This window comes from Python bivittatus, unplaced genomic scaffold (genome assembly GCF_059951505.1).
Source record: "Python bivittatus isolate LINGU-HERP-01145 unplaced genomic scaffold, Pbiv_v1 ctg000080_np1212, whole genome shotgun sequence".
NCBI classification, from domain to species: domain Eukaryota; kingdom Metazoa; phylum Chordata; class Lepidosauria; order Squamata; family Pythonidae; genus Python; species Python bivittatus.
The window spans coordinates 3,989,750-4,011,161 of record NW_028277035.1 but is presented as its reverse complement, the minus strand read 5'-3'; the positions used below and the strand labels follow the sequence as shown (position 1 = coordinate 4,011,161).

The 21,412-nt window shown below is 40.3% G+C and overlaps 1 protein-coding gene across 3 annotated transcripts in view; it reads left to right on the top strand.

Moving 5' to 3' along the window:
• The first annotated feature begins 6,619 nt into the window (after positions 1 to 6,619).
• ST6GALNAC2 (ST6 N-acetylgalactosaminide alpha-2,6-sialyltransferase 2) overlaps positions 6,620 to 21,412 on the top strand; it is a 47,012-nt gene continuing 32,219 nt past the window's right edge. The window contains exon 1 of one of the 3 annotated variants that reach the window (XM_007430335.3): positions 6,620 to 7,088. In XM_007430335.3, the coding sequence (XP_007430397.1) occupies positions 6,967 to 7,088 (122 nt within the window). In that variant the 5' untranslated portion in view covers positions 6,620 to 6,966. The other 2 variants (XM_015888458.3, XM_025168004.2) reach the window with 2 other exon arrangements.

Genomic DNA, 21,412 nt, shown 5'->3' with positions numbered 1-21,412 from the left:
ACCCCATGGACTCCACAGTTCAACCCTGAGCTATACATATTCGCCTCTATTGCTAAAACATTACTCAGTAGCCAGTTCCCAGTTTCAATCTCACACCCATTATTTGCCCTTTCCACAATCCTCTTGCTAGTAGTTTAAAACTGCTGAATGGGCCAACTTGGATACATCCTTGAACCAATGCCTTTCAGCTTATTGTGGTTCTTTAGCAAAAAGTTCACTTGCAAGTTCATACAGCCTAGACAAGTTCTCCATCAATTGAGAGGATTCTTAAGGCCTGCTCTGTAAATTTTATTATCTATAAAATGAAAGAGACCAGACTGGACATTTGAAAGTCCCCAGAACTAGGTCAGTGTTTCATCTCAGAGTGAATTGACGTTATGCCAGTGGAAACAGATTTGGTCAAACACAGCTTACTCTTTAAGAATGGCTTTTTGGAGAAAAAGAGAGGGAGAGAGAACAGGAGCGAGCCAGAACTGTTGGAAGGGGTCTCTGCGGTGTTCCAGCTCATAGGTACAGGTAGTCCCCGGTTTAGGGATGAGTTCCATTCTCGAGGTCTGTCCTTAAGTCAAATTTGTATGTAAGCCGGAATAGTATTATTGTATAATACTGTATAAGTAGCATTGAGTAATTAACTCGAATCATTGTGTATTTAACTCAAAGTTTGCTACAATAGGCTCCATTCTTTACTGGGTCATCCTTAAACTGGGCATTCTTAACCCAGGGATTACCTGTAATTGAAGATGATCCAATGGTTAAGAAATGCTACGCAATATGAATTTGCATTAATAATAAACCTGTGCAGGGCAGCAATACTCTTCTCTGATTTGAATTGCCTCCCCAGGCTGACTTCTTGTTGCTGCAAGTTTCTCCTTGAATCTGCTCCTTTGCACCCTTCTCTTTTCACTTTCAGTTCGATGATGTACCAAAATCTGCTAAATTCTCTCATGCTTTCCATGTATCACTTTCATGGATTTTGAAAGGGAGACATCTGCAGTCTATCATTATGATGCAATATTGTCTTCCCTGAGTGCCAGATGCTCCACGTTCCATAGCAGGGTTGAAAGAGTGCATGCTTTGTAAATCTTGCCACAGGTCATTGTGGACCATTTTTTCCTTTGTATGGGATTTTTGCAGTTAGTCAAAAGGAATGTCTGACCCCTTGTTGAAAACTGTATGATTTCAAATGCCCTCTTCCAGCTATAAGACCTGCACTGCCATTAGGAGGTACTTAAAAAGTAGTACTGTGGGGTGGGGGGGTATGAATAAGCACTCTAATGGTTACAGCAAAAATAAATAAATGCCAAGAGCCATGTCAAAATACAGAAGCCCATCAGGTCTAAGCAAGAAACCCCTGAGAGCTCTTCCTGTCTATACAAGCCTAAGCATTCTTGGACAAGCTTAGTGTCTGCATATGATATGGAGGTCACGTCCTGTATGCCTGGGACTCCAAGAACTCACCAGAGCCGATATCAGGCTTGTATTACTTTTATCTCAATTTTGCCATTATTTTAAGGGCTCTTTGAGAGGCAAATTATTGGGATGTTATGTAGGGGAAAAAACAATGGCACTTTTGTAGCCAAGCAAGCCAAAGTTTTCCCTTTTCAGTGCAGATCCCCTTAAAGAAAGAAAAAAGCATCCGTTTCATCTCTACCCAAAGCTGCTCCAGCAAGCTTAGAAAGATTTGGGGGAGACAGGATGATCACAAGCAGCCTGGCGTGGTATTTACAGACCAGTGGCTACATAGGTTTTCCCTGCTTGTTCCTGCCGAGTTCTGGAGCATTCCTTGAGGGGATGCTCCAGAATGATTCTTTTGGCAAAGGCTCAAAGGTTGGGAGATGCTAACATCTCAGGTGTTGCTTATTCACCATGTGGGGCAGCTACGTATTTGAGCTGTTGTTTCTGTTCTGATTTCAGAAGCAGGCCTTAACACGAGGCATTTGGGAATGTGCATTTACAGTATACCAGCAACATTCACTTACACACAGACCTCTCTGATGTTGCATTCAGCTGACACTCAAACTAGAGATAGCAGCCCCACTATCATGCTGCCTGCGTATGGTTTCTTTCTCTAGCCCTGCTCTCTGCTTGGACACCTCTTTATCCAGAAAAGGACAAACGAAATCAAAAGGTATGAATAAGAAAGGCTGCTTCCTGCTAAATATTACAGCTTCTTTTTCAAGACGGTAGATCAGTGTTTCTCAAAGCCTGCTGTAGATAAATTGAATGTTATTCTTGCATGCGTATTTTTAGTATGTACCTGCACTTAATGAAGTTGATAGGCATTTCAACCTTACTTGCACCCAAAGTCTACATCCTCAGAGCTTGTCCAAAGCAAGGGCAGAAAGCCATGAATATTGGATATTGCTGTTCATCAAAAAGCAGCACTTTAATTTCATGAAGTTTGATCAAATTATGTTTGATCCTGACTTTGGGGACAAGAAAGTTAATCCCTGCCTCCATCTTATCCTCTCTGCTTCTCTCTCTATATACTGAAGGTATATGCCACGCAGATGTCTTAATAGGGCACTTTAGCTCCAAGGACATCTGTTATGCTTCTTTTGCCATATGTGATTGACCACTGTCTGCATTAACTTCTATATTTGCTGGCAGGGAGGTCCCGCTACCTCACTAGAGAAGGAGGAAAAAAAGCATCCTGTTCTAAAATTCCAGAAACCCTTTCTAATCTCTTTTTAGGTTATGGGTACACATGTGGAGCTTCTTCATCTCGGTCTAACACCCTCCCCTCTCAAATGTGATGTTCTAAGTTAGCCTAATGCCCTCCAGATATGTCAGGACTATAACTCTCAACATTCCAAGTCATTTGGAATCAGTATTAGATTGAGAGATCAAATGAAAAGATTTTCCAGAAACTTGAGATGAACAGACCTTTAGTAGTGCTGTATGATCTATTCCAGCCTAATCTGCCCCTGAATAACATACACAGAATTCAAGAGCCATGCTGGATTAGATCAAAGGCTCTTGCAATGGCCAGCCAGATGTTTATGAAAAGCCAACAGGCAGAGCATGGCCACAACATTCCCCGGCAAATGGTTATTCAGAAGACACTCATCCAAACCTGGAGGTCTAATCTAGCCCTCAGGAAAAGCAGCCATAGCCTCCATAAATTTATTTTTAAAACCATTCAGATTGGTAATTCTGATAATAAATTTCAAAATTTAACTGTGTGAAGAAATATGTCCATAAGTTTGTTCTGAATCTCCCATCTTTTGGTTTCCATGAAAGTGAATGTGGAATCAGAAATGGTAGAAAGATGAGATTCAAGAAAATTTCTCCCTGTTTACTTACTTCACACCATGCAAAATGTCTTTACCTCTATGTGAATTTACCTTTTTCTCAAAAATCCAGAAAACCTCTGGATTTTTGGTTCCCTTTCCTGCATCTGAACAGGACTGTAAACAGCATTCATACATACATACTGTAGATTCATACAATGGCATTAAAATTAATTTATCATCTACGTTTTTTGGCTAGCAATTCCTTATATGTTGGTTTTTACCCAAAAGCATAGCCAGATATCATTATGTATGTGAAATTTGTATTTTTCACATTTATTTTCACTAAACTGAACTGACTGAATTTGCCATTTTAATCATTCCAAATTTGAAAATATTATTTTGTTTCATTATTTTATTATTTGGAGCATATTTATAAGGCCACTCAACTCAGACAATGTAACTCTGGGTGGCAAATTCTTTTGGAGTGCATCAATATTCCCTTTTGATTAAACTCACCTAAATAATTTGGTGTTGTCAGTGTTCATTCAATAAACGTAACTAAGCAATACCTGAACTCACTGAAAAAGAATCAGGTTGTGTTTGTATACAAAAATGGAATATAACTCAGATCAAGTGGGGTTAATCCAGCCTGGTAGCAGGCCTCTTGCTAATGTTGAGATTTTGATCAATTATCCAAGCAGTGCAGTTTTTGTGGAGGGAGATATAGAAGCTTGGAGATATGAAGGCCCAGCCAGGCCCAGAACCTTAAAAAGAGAGCCAATATCATCTGGTAAAAAGGTTCTGAACTTGAATTCTCTCAACCCAGCCTACTTCATAGAGTTGTTGTAGGGATAACATTAAGGGACAGCTGCATGAGAACTACCTTGAACTTCATGAAAAAGGGCAGAATATAATACACCCAGCAAATACATAAACAAATTTAAAAAGGGCTGATGTATCCTGTCATAAGTTAGTTATTAGGACCCTCCAAGGTCATTAGATGACCTGAAGCTGGTTCAGACCCCACAGATTGCTTGGGACCTATAGGGAAGAAGAAGCCAAATGTCATCCAGGCAGTTTTATATGCCATAATGATATCCAGCTCCAGAAAATAAGGGGTGGATGTTCCAGAAAATATCATAGTACCTGACTTTGCAGAGCCATCAAAGGTGAACAAGGGGCACCCTATTTTCAGCCCTACACTTCCTGCCCCAAATGCAAATACTCCCCCCCCCACACACACACACATTTTACTCTTTCATAGTCCTTTCAATCAGTATTTATCTTAATTTCCCATGTTCCAGTCTAATTGCTAGAGTTGCTTATTGCTCCAAAATCAAGGAAGGCTACTTTGCCATTAACTTATTGGCAAATGTAGTGAGATCACTTTTTACATTCCGACTCCAAGCAGTGCAAGGCAGGGGAAGACTGTGGACAGAATTCTGAACACCACTGTCATGTGGTGGAGAAGGTGTTAGATGAGGACTTGAGAGGCCCAGGTTCAAGTCCTGCTTCAGCCATGGAGGCCTGATATTTATCTGCCCAACCTATCCAACAGGGTTTGGAAGGGACTTCTTTTGAAGATGCAAACATGAGAAATTAAGAAGCAAGGAAACAAAACAATCCTATAATGAAATCAGTTATGTTGTTACAGTCACCCAGAGTTGTTGGGAGTCAGGTGGATAGAAGTTTAATAAATTATGATGATGATTATGATTATGTCACTGGAAAACTTCTAAATGCAGGATTGATAGAACTAAAGAGTGATGATGGCAATGCCACAGCACTTACCTGGATTACATCATGCTTTCTGATATCTAATAGAGCTAGAAGAACACAGCCCCTCAGCTCACCTGTTTAAGTTTCCACCCCTTAGGCCAGTGTTTCTCAACCTTGGCAACTTTAAGATATGTGGACTAGAACTCCCAGAATTCCCTAGCCAGCATGCTGGCTGGGGAATTCTGGGAGTTGAAGTCCACCCATCTTAAAGTTGCTAAGGTTGAGAAACACTGCCTTAGGCAGCATTAAGAATGGCTCCAGATTGCACCCTCCCCACAGGTCTGGAACCAGCTCTAGCCCTGTGGGATTTCACAGCATTAGATGGATTTTTTGAAGGGTGGGGTTCCATTGCAGTTTATTTGAAACCATTTATTTGTATTTTCTTTGCAATGTGGTGGCTCTGCTGAGCTTCTAGGTGATCTATTGTCATCTAGAGATTTGCCAAACACATGCAGAATCTCACATCCCCTGAAAAGTGTTTTGTACATCTCTCCTGTTTTCCCAATTGGTGGGAACTGTTGCTTCATTCTGCCCCCTGACCCTTGGATTCCAACCACTATTTATTATTTATTGATTAGATTTATACCTCCCTCCACGGAAATTCACCTGGGCCTGCTGGTTATACTGTAATGTATTTCCCTGGAACTCAGAATGATGCAACTATAACTACTGCGGCAATTGGAGCACGCACCCATTTGCAAAATGGCTAGCGTGCCATAATTTCCTCGCAGATTGCAACCCTTTTATAAATGCTTTTAGAAAGATGGTTTTAAGACTCCAAGGACTCCAGAGAAAGATGGTTTTGCACCCAGTTTCCCGCACAGTAACCCCCGAAGGGTGGCATTTTGTTTTGTTTTGCAACCAACCTAATGCACCCATGAATTAAAAACAGGGTTGGAAGTGAGGATGTGAACAGCTTTCTTCTGCCTGGTGTGGGGATTTTTTTTGGTGCTCCAAGGCAGGTGGCAGCTCCACCCGTGCAAAATGAATGATGTCCTGGCACTCTCAGCTGTACAGGGCACTGATTGGCTCATGGGGTTTTCAGCATTTTGGGACTGGCAGAAGATCCCTCTATTTCCCTGCTCAACTTTGGGCCCTCCCTATGGAGCCACCGTTCGCTGTTGGCTTCTAATCACTGCTTGTTTTGGACAAGCCGAGCCAGTAGCATTGCACTGGCCATGCCCCTAAGCAAACTATCAAAGGAGCTTCTCCACTGTCTTTTTTCCACCTCACCTTCGTGCATTATAGCGGAGAAAGCTGGGTTAATTCACGCTGCAGGTAGACGGAGCCGACTGTTCCCTTCCGGATGTACCTCAGACCTCGAATCCTGTGCTTTGGCTTGCTCCGTGCAATGTGCGGGTAGTTCTCTAAAACCAACTAAACTGTAACTCTAGGGAAGCTCCCGGTTTATCTCAGTTAAATATTTATTTCATTGTAATAATTCTTCCAAGGTCGACGTTAAAGAAGAGAACGGACTTTGGAGGGAATGTTTAATCTGCTCACAATTAACCGAAGCGTCGCGTCCCTCACCCCGCAAACAAGTCCGAGCCAGTTACTCAAGCGCAGTCTGCCCCCGCCCCCCTTTTCTCGCTCTCCGTAGCTACCATCCGAAGGTGCATCGGCAGCGAGCAACAGATGGAAAAGGCAGGGAGAAACTAGGCGAGGAAAAAGTCTTTATTGCGGCGCAGCACAACACCCGGACGCCGGAAGACCTTTCCCGGCTCAGCTCCGGAACGCTGCGCAGCCCGTAACTTTTCAGAAGAGCGACGAGGAGGAGGAGGGAGGAGATAAAGCGCTCCGCTGTTTAGGAGCGGGGGTGGGGGGCGTAGTGGGAGAGTGGAGGTGACTTGATTTCTTCCGTAGCCAGAGTTAGGGTGCTCCAGCTGGCTGGACGAGTCCCTCCCCGCGGTGCAGGCGGCGCGCTTCCCCCCTGCCGGTCCTCCTTTCCTGAATGGGGTCTCCCCGGAGGAAGAGGCTCTGCCTTTGGTTCCTGATAGGATTAGCGCTCTCTGTCATCTTCCTCGGACACTACTACACGGCGGATTCGCCCGTCTGCCCCGGCACTGTGGCCAGGTAAGAAGACTCGGAGAGTCTGAAAGGGAATCAGGAAGGCTGGAAAAACTCTAACGCTGTTGGTTGCTGGAGTACGAGCCTGCTCGGAAGCGAGGGCAGCCCCCCGGCGTTGGGTAGGACGAGCGACGGTGGGAAACAAGGTATAATTCATTTTCTTGAAAAAGAAAACCAACCAACGCACACGCCTGCCACTTAGCAACCCTGTGGAGAACAAAGCGTTCAAGGCGGCGTGGAAAGCGGGGGAGCTACTGACGTTCCTCACCCGCTTCCACTTTTCTAAAGGAAAACGTTAAAGTTTCAAAGTAGTCGAACTCATAATTCGGAGGACCTGTTTCGTGTTTTCCTTTTAAGCTAAACCGTTTTGAATGTAACTGTAATGGGCCTTCTCCAGAGCCGATGCCCTGCAGATGTGTCTGGATTACAGCTCCCAGAATTCCCAGCCACCATGGCTAATGGCCCACACTGGCTGGCAACTGTAATCCCAGCATATCTGGGAGCAGCAGGTTAGGGACAGGTGTGGTAAGTGTCAGAATTGCCTTCTCATATTTGAGGTCTAGCCCTGAGCAAGTAATACGTTCCATACTTTGCTTGTAATCAAGAGTCCATTAATGTAGGTAGAGAGGTTGCAGATGGACTTATTGCTAAAAAGCTTTCACCTCAGTGTTGGGAAATGATGCAGAAATTTAATAGTGTGCATCATTGATTACTTCAGACATATTTTGCAGGGGCCTGTTTTAAAAATCAAGAAGAGTTTAAATTTATATTTAGATAGCCCATTTCCTCTGAGATTATTGTACTGTGTATCCTCTTACACAAGATTTTGAATTTTGAAATGAGTGGAATAGATGATCCAACATATTTGGGGATCACTCAGAAGGAAAAGCTGAGTGGTCTATTGAGGTTCCTTCTGGACATGGTAGTCATGTCAACTGGTTTTCCTCAACTCTTTAAATGACAGTGCCCATCTCTTTACTTACTCTGCATAACACATACTTTCAATTAAATAAAATAAATGTTTATGAAATTAAGAAATGATTAATATGTTATGTCATACCCACATGGAGACGTAAGAACCAGTCTTTCCTTCGTTCCTGCCAAGACAGCATATGGAAGCAGTGTCCACTCTGATTCCTACCCACATTCCAAAGTAGGATATAATTCCAAAAAGTGTTACTTTTTTTAAAAAGAAAGGTTGTCTGTCTCTCTCTCTCTCTCTCTCTCTCTCTCTATATATATATATATATAGAGAGAGAGAGAGAGAGAGAGAGAGAGACATATATTCTAGACATTAATAAAACACAAGTCAAATAGGTAGTTTAAACCTTTATATAGTTCTCCCCATCCTTTAGTTGAGCCTTTTATTCTCCAGATCTAGAAAAGCTTTCTGCTCCTGAAAATACATTCAGGGAGGGAAGTAGAATGCATGCTCCCATTCTTACAAAATATACTTGTAACATAACCTATCTTAAGTCCTTCCTGGCTGCAGTCCAGTTGTGCAACTGCTTACAAGACTTGGAACATGGTTTCAGCCTGTCTTATGAAGGGAAATAACTACAAAAACAATACAGTTAGTCCTCAACTTATGACCATTTGTTTAATGACTGTTTGAAGCTACAACAGTGCTGAAAAAGTGGCATACGACAGGTCCTCGCACTTATGACCATCTCAGGATGCCCGCAGTCACATGATCAAAATTTCGGCACTTGGCAACTGGCATGGATTTACAATGGTTGCAGCATCATGGGGTCACATGATCACCATTTGCAACCTTCCCAGGGGCTTCTGGCAAAAAAAGTCAATGGGAGAAGCGGATTCACTTAACGACTGCATGATTTGCTTAATGACTGGTGATGCACTTAACAAACTCTGCAAAAAAGGTCATAAAATCGGGAGCAACTCACTTAACTACTGCATCACTTAGTGATGGAAGTTCCAGTCCCAATTGTGATTGTAAGTTGAGGACTACCTGTAACACAAAACAATCTGATATTTAAGGCCAACCTAGACAAAATTGCAGAAGAGTATTTCTGATACAGTGTTCGAATTCTGTACAAAAAATGCATGAGCAGTACTGGAGAAAGTCAGTGTAGTTTTGTCTGTTTGCCCAGGAAGTACCTGTCTTTGAGAGCAATTCAGCTTTCAGACTTTGTCATATTTGTCCTGTACAGTTTCCTTAGTTTTCTTGGAAATAGTCATTTGTTGGCCCAGACACACTATGGAGAGAAATGTCTAAGATCTTCTAACACATTTGTGTCATAGATTCTTTTGTTCTGAAGTTGTTGTCCCCCTTACTTGAATGGACTTCTCCTTGTGGTTCAGGAAAAATTGAAACCATCATTCATGTACTGCTGTATTGTAATTTTTATAGGGATCTAAGGAACTCATTTATTCTACCTATCTTGCAACAACATCCCAGATAGGCAGATCTTTGATGCGCAAAGTTTCTACGTTTCTGATTCTAATGATAGCATCGCTAATATTGTGGCCAAGTGTTCCGCAGCAGCAGTCAAGACATGTCATCAAATAACATGACCCTGGTTATCATATATTTAACTGTTTTTATATTCTTTTATATGCTAGTGGGATATGGACTACTGATCCTAATGAGGATGTAAAATGAAGTGCACTGTTGCTGGGGTCCAAAAGAACTTTATGAAAGCCTTAATACTGAGATTTACTGATCATTCAGTGACATCTAGGAAAGATGTGTGTATCCTATCAAAACCAAGAAAGTAGTACTGGGAAACATTATTCCATTAATATCTTGATAATACTTTTATGCAGAATCTACAGTATTGGAAAAAAATACTTTGCAGTCTTGTCTGAGTGGGTCAGTGCTTTGATTGTACCATATAGGCTTTCTGTGAAACAGAAGGGAAGGAAGAGATTGTTCCTTTTCCCAGGGCATCATAGTTTGATAGAACCAAAAGGAATTCATGATTCTTTTTTCAATATAAAATGAATTCTGCATTTTAAAATGTCATCTAAGTTCATAATATATTGGAATCTTTGGTTCCCTCTCCTCTTCTACTTCCCTCTTTTTAAACTGTTCTTAACTTTTAGTAGTAAACAAACTATCAAGGAGATAACTGGATTTCAAGGCTGTAATGCATAATCTCTTTATAGAAAAGTTACAGAGAAGCAACATGACACGTCTCAGAAGAATGGTGAAATCAAACATAGTATTTGAGAGCAACCTTGCTATAATTAAGCTTAAAGTATGCTACATTGAATGTGGGCAGAGAATACAGTAGCTTTGCAGACCTCTGTTAGCATCCATTGCAGGACTAATGCTTATTTACTTTCTCCAGGAAAATGAAGGACTTGAAGCAAAGAGCAAGGCTGGACAACTGATCCAGCATCTAAAGCAGTGAACATTACATCTGAAATGCAGGTTGTGCAGGCAGGCTCTGTTATAGGGTTGAAATACTGCTAAATATTCATGTTCAAGCCATGCTTGGTTTAGTAGTCTTCTCATTTTGTTAGCGGTTGTAGTAATTGTTGTTTTTGGATTACGTAGTACTCTCTCCTTTAATCTTAACTCCAGTAAAACAACTTGTGAAATAAGTCAGGCTGAATGATAGCGACTGGCCCAAACTCACCACTGGGTTTCCCTGGGTAAGGATGGACTTGAACCTGCCTCACCTTATGCCCAAACCTACATGGCACAGGGCCTGGATATTTGCAGGACCATCTGTCTCCAGTTATCTCTGCCCATCCTACAAGATCTGGCAGGGCTGGTGTGTTCCAGGTCCCATCAATTGAACAGTGTCATCTGATGGGACTCAGGAGGGAGGCCTTCTCAGTTACAGCACCTGCCCTGTAGAACAGCGCCTCACCCCAAGTTTCAGCTGTCCCTAACCATGCCAGCCTTTAAGAAGGCCCTGAAGACGTCGTTCTCCCCCCAGGCCCTGGGTCAGGATGGGATGTGAGCTCTTTGGTTGTTTTGTTCACGAGGTGGTATGGTTTTATAATTCCATTGTTGTTCTTACATTGTGACTTTTTAAGCCTTTCTTGTTAGTTTCCCAGAGATGCTTGGTGAATGGGCAACCATATCAATTGAATTAATAATTAAAAGAATAAATAAAATAAATTACTCTTATCACCCCTCTACCTTTCAGTGTCATATTTTAAAAAAATCTATTGTAATAATGTCACAGCAAAAGAATGTATTTGTCTTCAGTGCTGTTGTGTTATATTGAAGTTTAAGAGTTTATAGTGAAGTTAAGCATTAGGAGAAAAAAGGAGAAAGTGAACTGTTTTCACCCTTTCTTTTTTTAAGTCTGAACTTTTGAACTGAAGAAGCCATACAGATTTTGCTAGGTCTTTCAGAGCTTTCATATTAAAACCTTCTGATTTTTTTCTCATAAACAATTCATGATGGATGAAGAAAGTTTGGCTCAGAATTTCAGCATTGCCTGATGACTTATTTGTAATTCTTCATTTTTGCTGACAAAAGTTCTGCTTTCCATCTCAGTTCCAAAAAAGGAGTTTTCCATTGTACACTGCATACTTAAAAATGTAGAAATCATTGCTATCCGATGTGGGGATGGTGGCCAGTTGAAATAGTTTTAAAAGTAGCTGGACATATCAAGGAAAAATGATCCGCTACTTCTAGAACAAACTTTTCAGTAGCAGCCCTCCTGTCCCTGTTTGTGAGCTTCCTAAAAGCATCTGGTTGGCAATTGTGTGATACCAGATGCTAGATTAGATGGGCCATTGCCTTAATGCAGCCGAACTCTTATTGGAGGAATTATAGAGGGGAAGGTCTACTTTAATTTTTTCTTAACACTTTTTCCCCCTTCTGTGGAGTTCCACATGTAAAAGTTATCTATAACAAGAATCTTGCAAATGCAAAAAGCAACCACAGTAAGAGGGGGAACTTGGGGTAGAAAAAAAACCCTGCAGAAGCCCATTTCACAGAAGGATAAATGGTTGAAATTAACAAGCAAGTAATTTTTCCCAAATCTTGACTGCATTGCTAAAGGTATTGGCTAAGCACCCATCTCACTGCTTTAAATAGATGGTCCCCTCTCTCTTTCTCTCTTGCTCACACATGCCCACTTAGGATCACACTCTTTTTCTCTCTTTCATCCAGTGTACCAGATCCAGCCATCCCAGTCTTTGATTTTTCCTCTCCTTCACTTTCAGACTCTCCTCAAACATTCACATGCATAGAAACAAGCACATGGCTTTCTGCCAGGCATGTCACTCGTTCTGTTGCTTTTGCAGTCTGCCTGGGTTGTTGCAGCCCTATCTTGGTCTCGCAGCTTCCTTTTTCCATTAAGTCATCCCCACCTCTCTCCTGCTTGCCTCGCTGCCATTCTCAAGACCCTTTCCTTATTAGGCAGTGGTAATGAGATCTCCCTGTCCAGCTCTTCCTTTCTTTTTTGTCTGTCTGAAAATGCTTCAAAATGAAGCCTTGGCCTCCAGGTACCTACCATCTTGGCTTCTTAAATGGCTTTCTAGGTTCATCTGGGGAGTAAAATAACAGGTGGCTAGATGCCAACCTTTCACTTTGAAGCATTCCTGCCGCCATTCTTTAAGAGAGAGTATATGTAATGCTTAATGAATTCACAACTTATGGTTAATGGAAGAAGTGAAGGAGGTGCATAGTTTTGTTTTCTTTGGCTCAGCAGTTGATAAAGACTGATAGTGTGCTGGAGAAGTGAGGAAGGCAATGACAAACTTAAACAAAAAGAATATTTCTATGAAAGATAATATTTTTATCACAGGAAGAATAAGAACAGTACTGTAAACTTAATGGTTTTTTTTTTCCCCAGTGGTAATGTAGGGCCCTGAATGCTGGGCACTGAGAGAGAATGAGGGAAAGGAAATGAAAAGCCTTCTAGTTATAGGTTTGGAGTTGATGAGTACATTGGCTATAGAGGGACTGTAGACTGCAGAGAAGAAACAGTCAATCTATCCTAGATGAAATATGAAGACCAATTGGTCTCCTGCAGTGATGATCAGCAAGCAGGTTCATATGTAAATTTTGGGCATGTGATCTATGTCAGTGTTAGACTAGAAGAAACAACTGCTTAGCCAAAAAAAAAAATAGAAGACAACAAATGAGAGGAATGGATGGGACCAGTTATCAAGGAGATCATGTGAATATCCTTGTATGAATTATGGATTATTGTCATGGACAGGTCAATAGGGTAGACATTTGTTCATACAACCATTAGACCTGGCTTGATGGCACCTAATAGAGATATTAGCTGAGCACTTTGGGAGCATGTAGCAGCTGTCTATCAGCATCCACATTACCTTATAGCAGTGTTTCTCAACCATGGCAACTTTAAGACCTGTGGACTTCAACTCCCAGAATTCCCTAGCCAGCTGGCTGGGGAATTCTGGCAGTTGAAGTCCACAGGTCTTAAAGTCGACAAGGATGAGAAACACCACCCTATACAGGGAAGAACAAATCTTCCTACACTGAGGAAATCCATAAGGCCTCAGAGAAGGAAGCAAGAGATACACAGGCTTTTGCTAAAGATGCATGGCAGGAACTATCTTGCTTACTTGCAGACTTATGTAACATTCTAACCATGTTACATCTGGTCAGGGATAGGTTATACTTCAAGTAACACAGCAAGATCTATCTGTATCTCATTACTTAGCCACATTTGGAAATATGAGGGACACATCCAGGCTCTTTAAGTAGAAAACCAGGGATTTTGCTCAGCCACCAGATGTTGTAGAAACTGATAGGCCATATCTCTAGCACATCAACCAGTTTTCAAATTTATTCCATAATTTTAAAAAAAATCTTCATTTTATCATCTGGCATCACCAAAAATTAAAATAATAATTTCTACCTACTTGCAATGATACAATCAGTTCTGAAGAAAAATGACAGTTAAATATTTAGAATGAACTTTAAAGGTGCAAAGGTGTGTGTGTGTCAGTGTGTGTGTTAAGTGTATGAGTGAAGTAGCTTGTTTTTGTTACTTGGTTCTCATGGCTACATTTGAAGTGAGCTTCCCCCAACCGTTTTTTAAAGTAATAATTGAAGTGCACACTTAAAGGTAATCTTTTGTTCTGAGGTACATAAGGTACTGGGGGAACTCACTTTGTAAACTAAAATAGGATAGTATTAAAACGTCCACAAATGTGCTTCTGGTGTCTTGAGAGTAGAACAAAGACAAGAATGTTTCTAAAAAGTTTTAAATGCCTTTGATGTGGGTTTGGTGTTTCTTATCTTCTTATGAGTCATTTAAATGTGTCTCTGAAATTTTGACAGCCAAAATGAAGAGTGTAAGAAGAATGTAGAGTCCTCCCTTTTGGCCATGGTATCCCAGTATCTTTAGTCTCTTGCAGCAAAAGTAAGAAAAAGCCCTGTAGGAGTTGTAACTCTCTTTCTTGGTGCTGTATCTTACACCAGCCTTCTTCAACTTGCTGCCCTCAGATAATTTGGGCTGCAACTTGCCCTTTACCTCTCTTTCCTTCAACCTCCAATGTCCTTTCTCTAGTCTAGATTACCCAACATGTAGAGTTGCCATTTTTGAAAATATCTTCCTCTAATCCAAGATATATTGACAGAATAAGAGGTTCGTTTAAATTGGGCTGTGGAACTTCTATCTACATTTTCTAATTAGGGAATTACATGGTTCTGCTTCTTAATTCAATTATGCAAGTTGAATTTTGTTAGCTTTCAAATTGCTCTTTCTTTGTGCCAACAGGAAACCACATTTTATTTACTTTGGTGGTTATCAATTTCTCTGTGCGTGTGTCAGAACTTATTTATATATTTCACCAGCAGTTATTAAAGTTTCCACATTGGTTCACTTGCTGAGATAATCATGCATATCTGCTGGACAACTTCAGTACATTGCAGAAGATTTGAGAACATGCTCTGTGGCACAGATGGAGAATCTTAATGTGCCCTGAAGTGCATCGTTTAATAGCTCAAGTCCATCGCTCATAGTGGGTAGGGCTCACCCACTTTCATTCACTTACACACCATTCCTATACACCTTGCAGTATGTGCAGGGAGGGGACTCTTCTTTCAGGAACCAAGAGGGAAATCCAGAAAGGTCTGGCCATGGAGGAAGAGACACGATGTCTTTCTCCACGGCTTGCATTATTCCATTTTCTCTGTGCTTACAGGAAGAGACAGCTATATGCAGGGAGGCATACAAATCTAGTGATGGAAGAAACTGAATCTTCCCATAGATTCCACTCCTTTCAGACTAAGATTTCTACCAAGGCTTCAGTGGACCAGGTGGGGAGTCTTCATGGGCTGGAAATTACTCATTCCTGACCCTGGACTTGTTGCCTCAGTATATTGGGTTTTCTTTAATTGTCCTATTAAACTGATGTGATTTACAACACAAATGTTGTGTTGTAATTTTTTGTGCCACACTGCAGAGGGAAAGCTTCCATATACTGGCTGAAAGTCCAGGTTACTTGGAGAGTGCCATGTTGTGGAATGCTGCCCTGCTATATTTAACTAATTAGATTACTCTTCTTGGCCATCCTCATTTTAGAAGCTGCTAATCCTGTTTCTAACCACAAAAAAGATGAAAAAACGGGGTTGATAGATTTCAAATATTTTTTACCAATGATCTGGTCTTAGGCCTGTACTTGCTGTGATGGAGCTGTTGTGATGGAGCAAACCTAGTTAGGAATAACAAAAACATTCCATCTGCCCCACACTGTGGTCTCTCTTTATAATAAACATCTTGATCTAAACATTTATATCAAAGTTTAGCAGTTGAGTTCACAGAGCGATTCTTGCAAATATGCTCATTAAAATCAGTCAGCAACTTAATCAAAGCAGAATGTGTGTCTAATTAAGTATTAATTCAAAGCATATATTTTTGGGAAGGCGAAGAACAACACATGCAATCAAGAAATACATCTAAGCCAATTTTTAACAATACAGGCATCAGTGGACATTTTTTCTTAATGGTAGATCCTGCTAAAATCTGTTGGTTTTTTTTTTGTTCTCATTAGTTTTGAGTTCCCCCTAAAAGCAGAGAGATGGTATGGAAGATGCTTGAGCAAGTCAGATGGCCTAAAACTCTATTTACTGGGCTAAATCCAAATAAATTGCTTAGACTTCCTTTTTGCAGCATTATTTTCTTCACTTTTTTCCTCCAGGGAAAAAGAACTTGATCAGCGAATCATATTGGCAACATGTGATATCCAGAGGCTGTGTTCCAATTTGTATATTTCAACTAGTTGTAATTAACATTCTTTACACAACATTCGCATAAAAATGTTGCATGCCAAGTTGAAGCAGATGAACATACTGCAGTTATTTTTATGATATTCACAATTATTAACTTCAAATATGAAATTCCCCTTGGATGTTATTGGTGACAAACCAGGGTTTTATATATACATTTGTTTCTACAATGCCACATGGTGCTTTACCCGATCTGGTGTTTTGAGACTGCAGTTCTCCAGATTCCTAGCCAATATTGCTATTGGCCATACTGTAAAACTATCTGGAAAACACTTGGTTGGGAAATAACTACTTTGGTGTGCCTTGTAATATCCTTGAACTACTGCAGGCTATTTTAAACTTTCCCATGACAATGAGGGTTCCTTATGTTCACAGGAATCAGGAACATGTCAGATATACATCAAGGAACAACTTCATTGTTTACTTTGGATGGCTTTCTCTCTATACCATTCAACCTTTCATTAAATAACCACAGTACGTATGCAAGAAGCTGGAGGGTCATTACCTTTGAATAACTCAGGATGAAACATACACTTATTTACTTCTCAAAAATCAGATCTTTTGGAAATAGGAGGAAACCCAGAGTTTCTCTTAACATGCATATAACAGAAGGGCTAAGCAATATCTGACCTTTTAGATGTTGAATTCCAAACTTCCAACAGCCCCAGGTCTTTTGGGCACATTTTGTTGGCCAATAGCATTTGGAAGGGTACAGATTACTTACCTAAAATCTAGAGAGTATTTTTGTGCTAATTGATAAATGTGGAGTTTTGAAGGTATATTGTGGTTAGTCTCTTAAAATGGCTGCCAGAGTGGGTGTAGTTAATCCGAAAAAATGCCCAGTTTCTCAGATGGGAAACTGACTTAAATTGTTTCTGCAGCTACCACCTCTATTATCTTATAAACAAGTTCTAAGGATCTGTGTGGAGCTTAAAACATTCTTGGAATTAAAATTATCATAGAGGCTGGTGTTTTGCTTTGTGGAGTACTATGATCCCAACAGATTTTTTAACAAAATATATATTTACAACAATAAAGTTAAGTGAAATAGGGAACCTGTAAGGCTTCAAAGAAGATAGTTGTGGACATACTAGGTACCCCAGTCATAGAGGCTCTGCTAGAAAAAAATACATTGCTTGGAAATTCAAATTATTCCATTGTTTATCAGATATCTCTAGCAATCACTCTTATGGTCCTAACAATTTATCCATAGGCTTGTACTGGTTATGTGAATTACAATAAGACATAAGAATAGCTCTGCTGGATCAGGTAAAGGCCTATCTTAGTCTAATATTTTGTTTCTCCCAGGGATCAGTCACATGTCATTGGAGAGCAAGCAGGAGATGGAGATATATCCCCTTCTGATAGTTGTCCTCCTTTACGGGAATTTGGAGATTCCACTGAGTCATCAAGATTGGCAGCCATTGATAGACCTATCCTCAGTGAATTTCTCCAGTCCCCTTTCATAGTCATCCAAGTTTTAGTGACCATCACCGTGTCTCATATTTGCACAACTTAATTAAGGGAGTTAGCCTTCTGCAGTCAAATGCCATACAGCTGCGTTGGCCTGCATGTCCCTGAATTCCCAGGAACTGCCAAAATCCAGATGACTGCTAGATGGCAACAAGGATAATGTTTTTTCTGTATGTCTTTGCTTTCAATTAATGATCAAGATTTTTGCAGCCCAGATCTAGTAGTCATAGTTGTAATTCAATCTACTTGGCAAGTACCAGGTAAGGAATACCAGGTATGAATAACTGAATTTTCAACTCTAACAAAATATCAGAAAATTAAATGAATATCAATGTTATAAAATGTCCCAGCATACAGGGGGAGAATTATACATATACAGCAGTGCATTTTCACAAGTGGCTACCGAATACTATTCAGGTGCTTCTGGATCTAAAATAATGTGATAAACTCTCTTGAAGGACAAAAAGGGGCTGTTGCTACTTAGGGAGGCAGTCAGTTTTGGACAAATTATTACAGGTCATCTTGCTCTAGATATGCCTCAGGTCATCTGTTTTATTCCTGTAAAAATCTTGGAAGCCTATTTTTAATCACAACATCCACAAGCACAGCGATTATTATTCTGTCTTTTACTCCTGACTCATTACCTGATTGCTGGCAGCTTCAGCCCCTGAAATTAAAAAAAGAAAAAGAAAGGTCTGACAGACTGAAAGGAGGTAAAAGTCCACGTTATGGTTAGTTAAGTAATGCTTATTGGTGGGGATGGGGGCTTGCTGTGGCCTCGGTTTTAACATATTTTGACAAAAATGCCCAGTTCTCTGGGAAATGGCTAATATTATACCCATTTTTTTTTTTAAAAAGGGACAGTGCTGAGCACTAACTGTAGACCCATTAATCTCCTGGACATAATTATTTAGCTCTATGCTAGACAGTTAAGTTGGAAATTTCAGGATTGACTGAATCAGGAAAATAGATTAGAAGAGAAGCAAGCTGGGTTTAGAGTTGATCAATCCACCACTGACTGGGGAACTGCGTCTGGGTAAAAAAACATTCCATCAAGCCCAAAACTTCATAGACTTTGTTGATTTCAGTGACAACTTTAGATTTGATCTGAAGAGAAATCCTGTAAGGAAAATGTATTTCTTGCTTGTATACAAATTATGCAAGAATACAATCCTGATGTAACCCGCAAAACCATCTACATAATCAGGTTTCAATATAGAAGAAAGTTAAATAGGTTTGTGTATTAGCACTCTTACTTTTTCAGTTAATTCATTAAGTGTCTTAAAGAGTTGGACCTTTTTCTCCCTAAACTAGTTGGGAAATGCCTGCCCACCCATTGTATGCTATTGAGGTTCTGAGCCTATCACAGTATCTTCTGGGCCTTAGGAAAGCCTTAAGGGCTCTTAATCAATATTGTGCCATTACTCACCTTTGAATTAGTTACCAAAAGGTAAAAATTAATGGTCTTTGCTAAAAGACCAAGGATATGCAGATGCAGTATTGATGGTAACAGTATTGATCAGATTAGATGCTTAAAGCCCTAGGCGCAATATTTCATACTGCAGGAAGCGAGAAAGCTCAAGTCGATTATGTGACCTTCTTGGCCAAAGAGGAGTCAGCAGCTGTTCTGTGCTTTTTCCACTTGAAAGGAGTTGGTTTTGTACCAGCAGCTATAAAGTTATTTGTGACTAAATCACTAGCTCAGTTTCTCTGGGGAGTCCAGCTAGAGCCATCCTCCAGTTTTGCTAAGATAGTTCAATTTAAATTTCTTAGGGCCTTCTTCAAGCCCCAGATTTGTATCTGATGCAGTCTTTGCTTGGAAGCTAAGTGCTAAACTTGCCTGTCCAAGTTTAGCTGTCTGGTTAAAGTTAAATCAAATGTTGCCTGGTTTTTTTGAGTATCTTGGGTTTTTTAAAAATTTGGACAATTTTCACTATGGTAGTCATTCAGACGCTGTGACCTTGTAAATTTTCTGCTGCTTTCTTTCTCTCATCTGTCGATAGACTCAGCAGCCTAGATTTATGTTATTTAATTTATTTCCTGATTCCAGCAATTGGCTTCAATCCATCCTCTTCAAATCTACAGTCACTGTATTCTGTATATCACATGATTTGTCATACGTTTCCATGGTGAAATTTGAAAAGAGTGCCATTGATTCTATATTATCGCTAACATATATTCTTGAAAATGAAGATTTGTTGGAAAAATATTGCAATTAAAAAAACCAGTCTTTTGCAGATGCCAAGAAAGTTAAACAGTGTGTCCTCCTTTCCCCCCATTTCTCCTCCTTTCCAATTGCCTGTATCCTCCTTTGCCTGTTCAGATATCTGGTAACCCCAAGTAATACAGTAGTCAAGTTGGATGAAACTGCAGCTATGCCTGGTTGTTTCCCAGAGCTCCTACTATATATGAGTCATGACTGGGTTAGAAAGATGCTTAGACAGTGGGTTTTGGATTGAGAACATCATGATTTATGTAGAATCCCACCCCTCACCCCCAAATTTCAAAATTTGAGGCTCAATCCCAGCTGAGAAACAGCCTCTTGCTTTACTATTTTGATTGGGCCTAGAGAGAGCCAGTTTGGTGTAGTGGTTAAGGAACCAGGCTAGAAACTGTGAGACTGTGAGTTCTAGTCCTGCCTTAGGCATGAAGCCGGCTGGGTGACCTTGGGCCAGTCACTCCCTCTCAGCCCTAGGAAGCAGGCAATGGCAAACCACTTCCAAAATCTTGCCAAGAACACTGCAGGGACTTACCCAGGCAGTTGCCAGGAGTCAACACTGACTTGAAGGCACACACAGAGATACTAGAAAACCTTTGCCCGGGGGCGGGGGCATGTTTAAATGTTCTGCCATGTACTTTATTTCTTTATTTCAACTATTTCATTGCCAATTACTCAACAACTTTATTTGATAATAGATTTAATTATACCCTTTTTAATGAACACATTTCCCCTTATGATTCTGGAACTGTGGAAATGGTTGGCTATACTGTCTTACGCTGTGATTTCTTTTAATATACAGATAGACACAATGACTTAATATTGCCTTTTTAATTGCCTCTTTCTGGATATTCAGATGATTTTTTTACATTCCTTGCTTTCTTTCAGATAAGCAGCCTGTTATTACATACAGGGTAGCCGGATTTTCTATGCTAGTAAATAAACCCACTAAAAATTATTGTGGATTCGCCTATTATCTGCAAATAGGTTGTATATCTGTGGTTTGTGTATTTTATCTCCTGGATAAATGTTGCTGCTATTCTGGGATTGTAATTACCATCCAAGTGATAATAGAATAAATTTGTATTCCAGAGCTAAAACTATTTAAATATTCCCTCTAGTTGAGCTCAGTTTCCAGTGGACTACATGGACACGTTTATGTTCTTTTCTTGGCAGAAATATGGATGTGATTTGATGCTACCCTTCTGTGGGATATTTTTAACTTCACAGCCTAGTCTATAGTCCTGACATTTCCACTGATTTTGCATCCAGTCAGGTTTACCTTGTTTAGGTCTGGGGGAATCAACCAACTTTGAATAATTCTCAGTCTTTATACTTACCGAATTCGGGCCTGTGAAGTTGGGTTTCTTGAAATCCATTCTCAAGGACTTGATCTTTTGTCAGTGTTTTTATGGCCAGAGCTAGACCAAGTAGGCA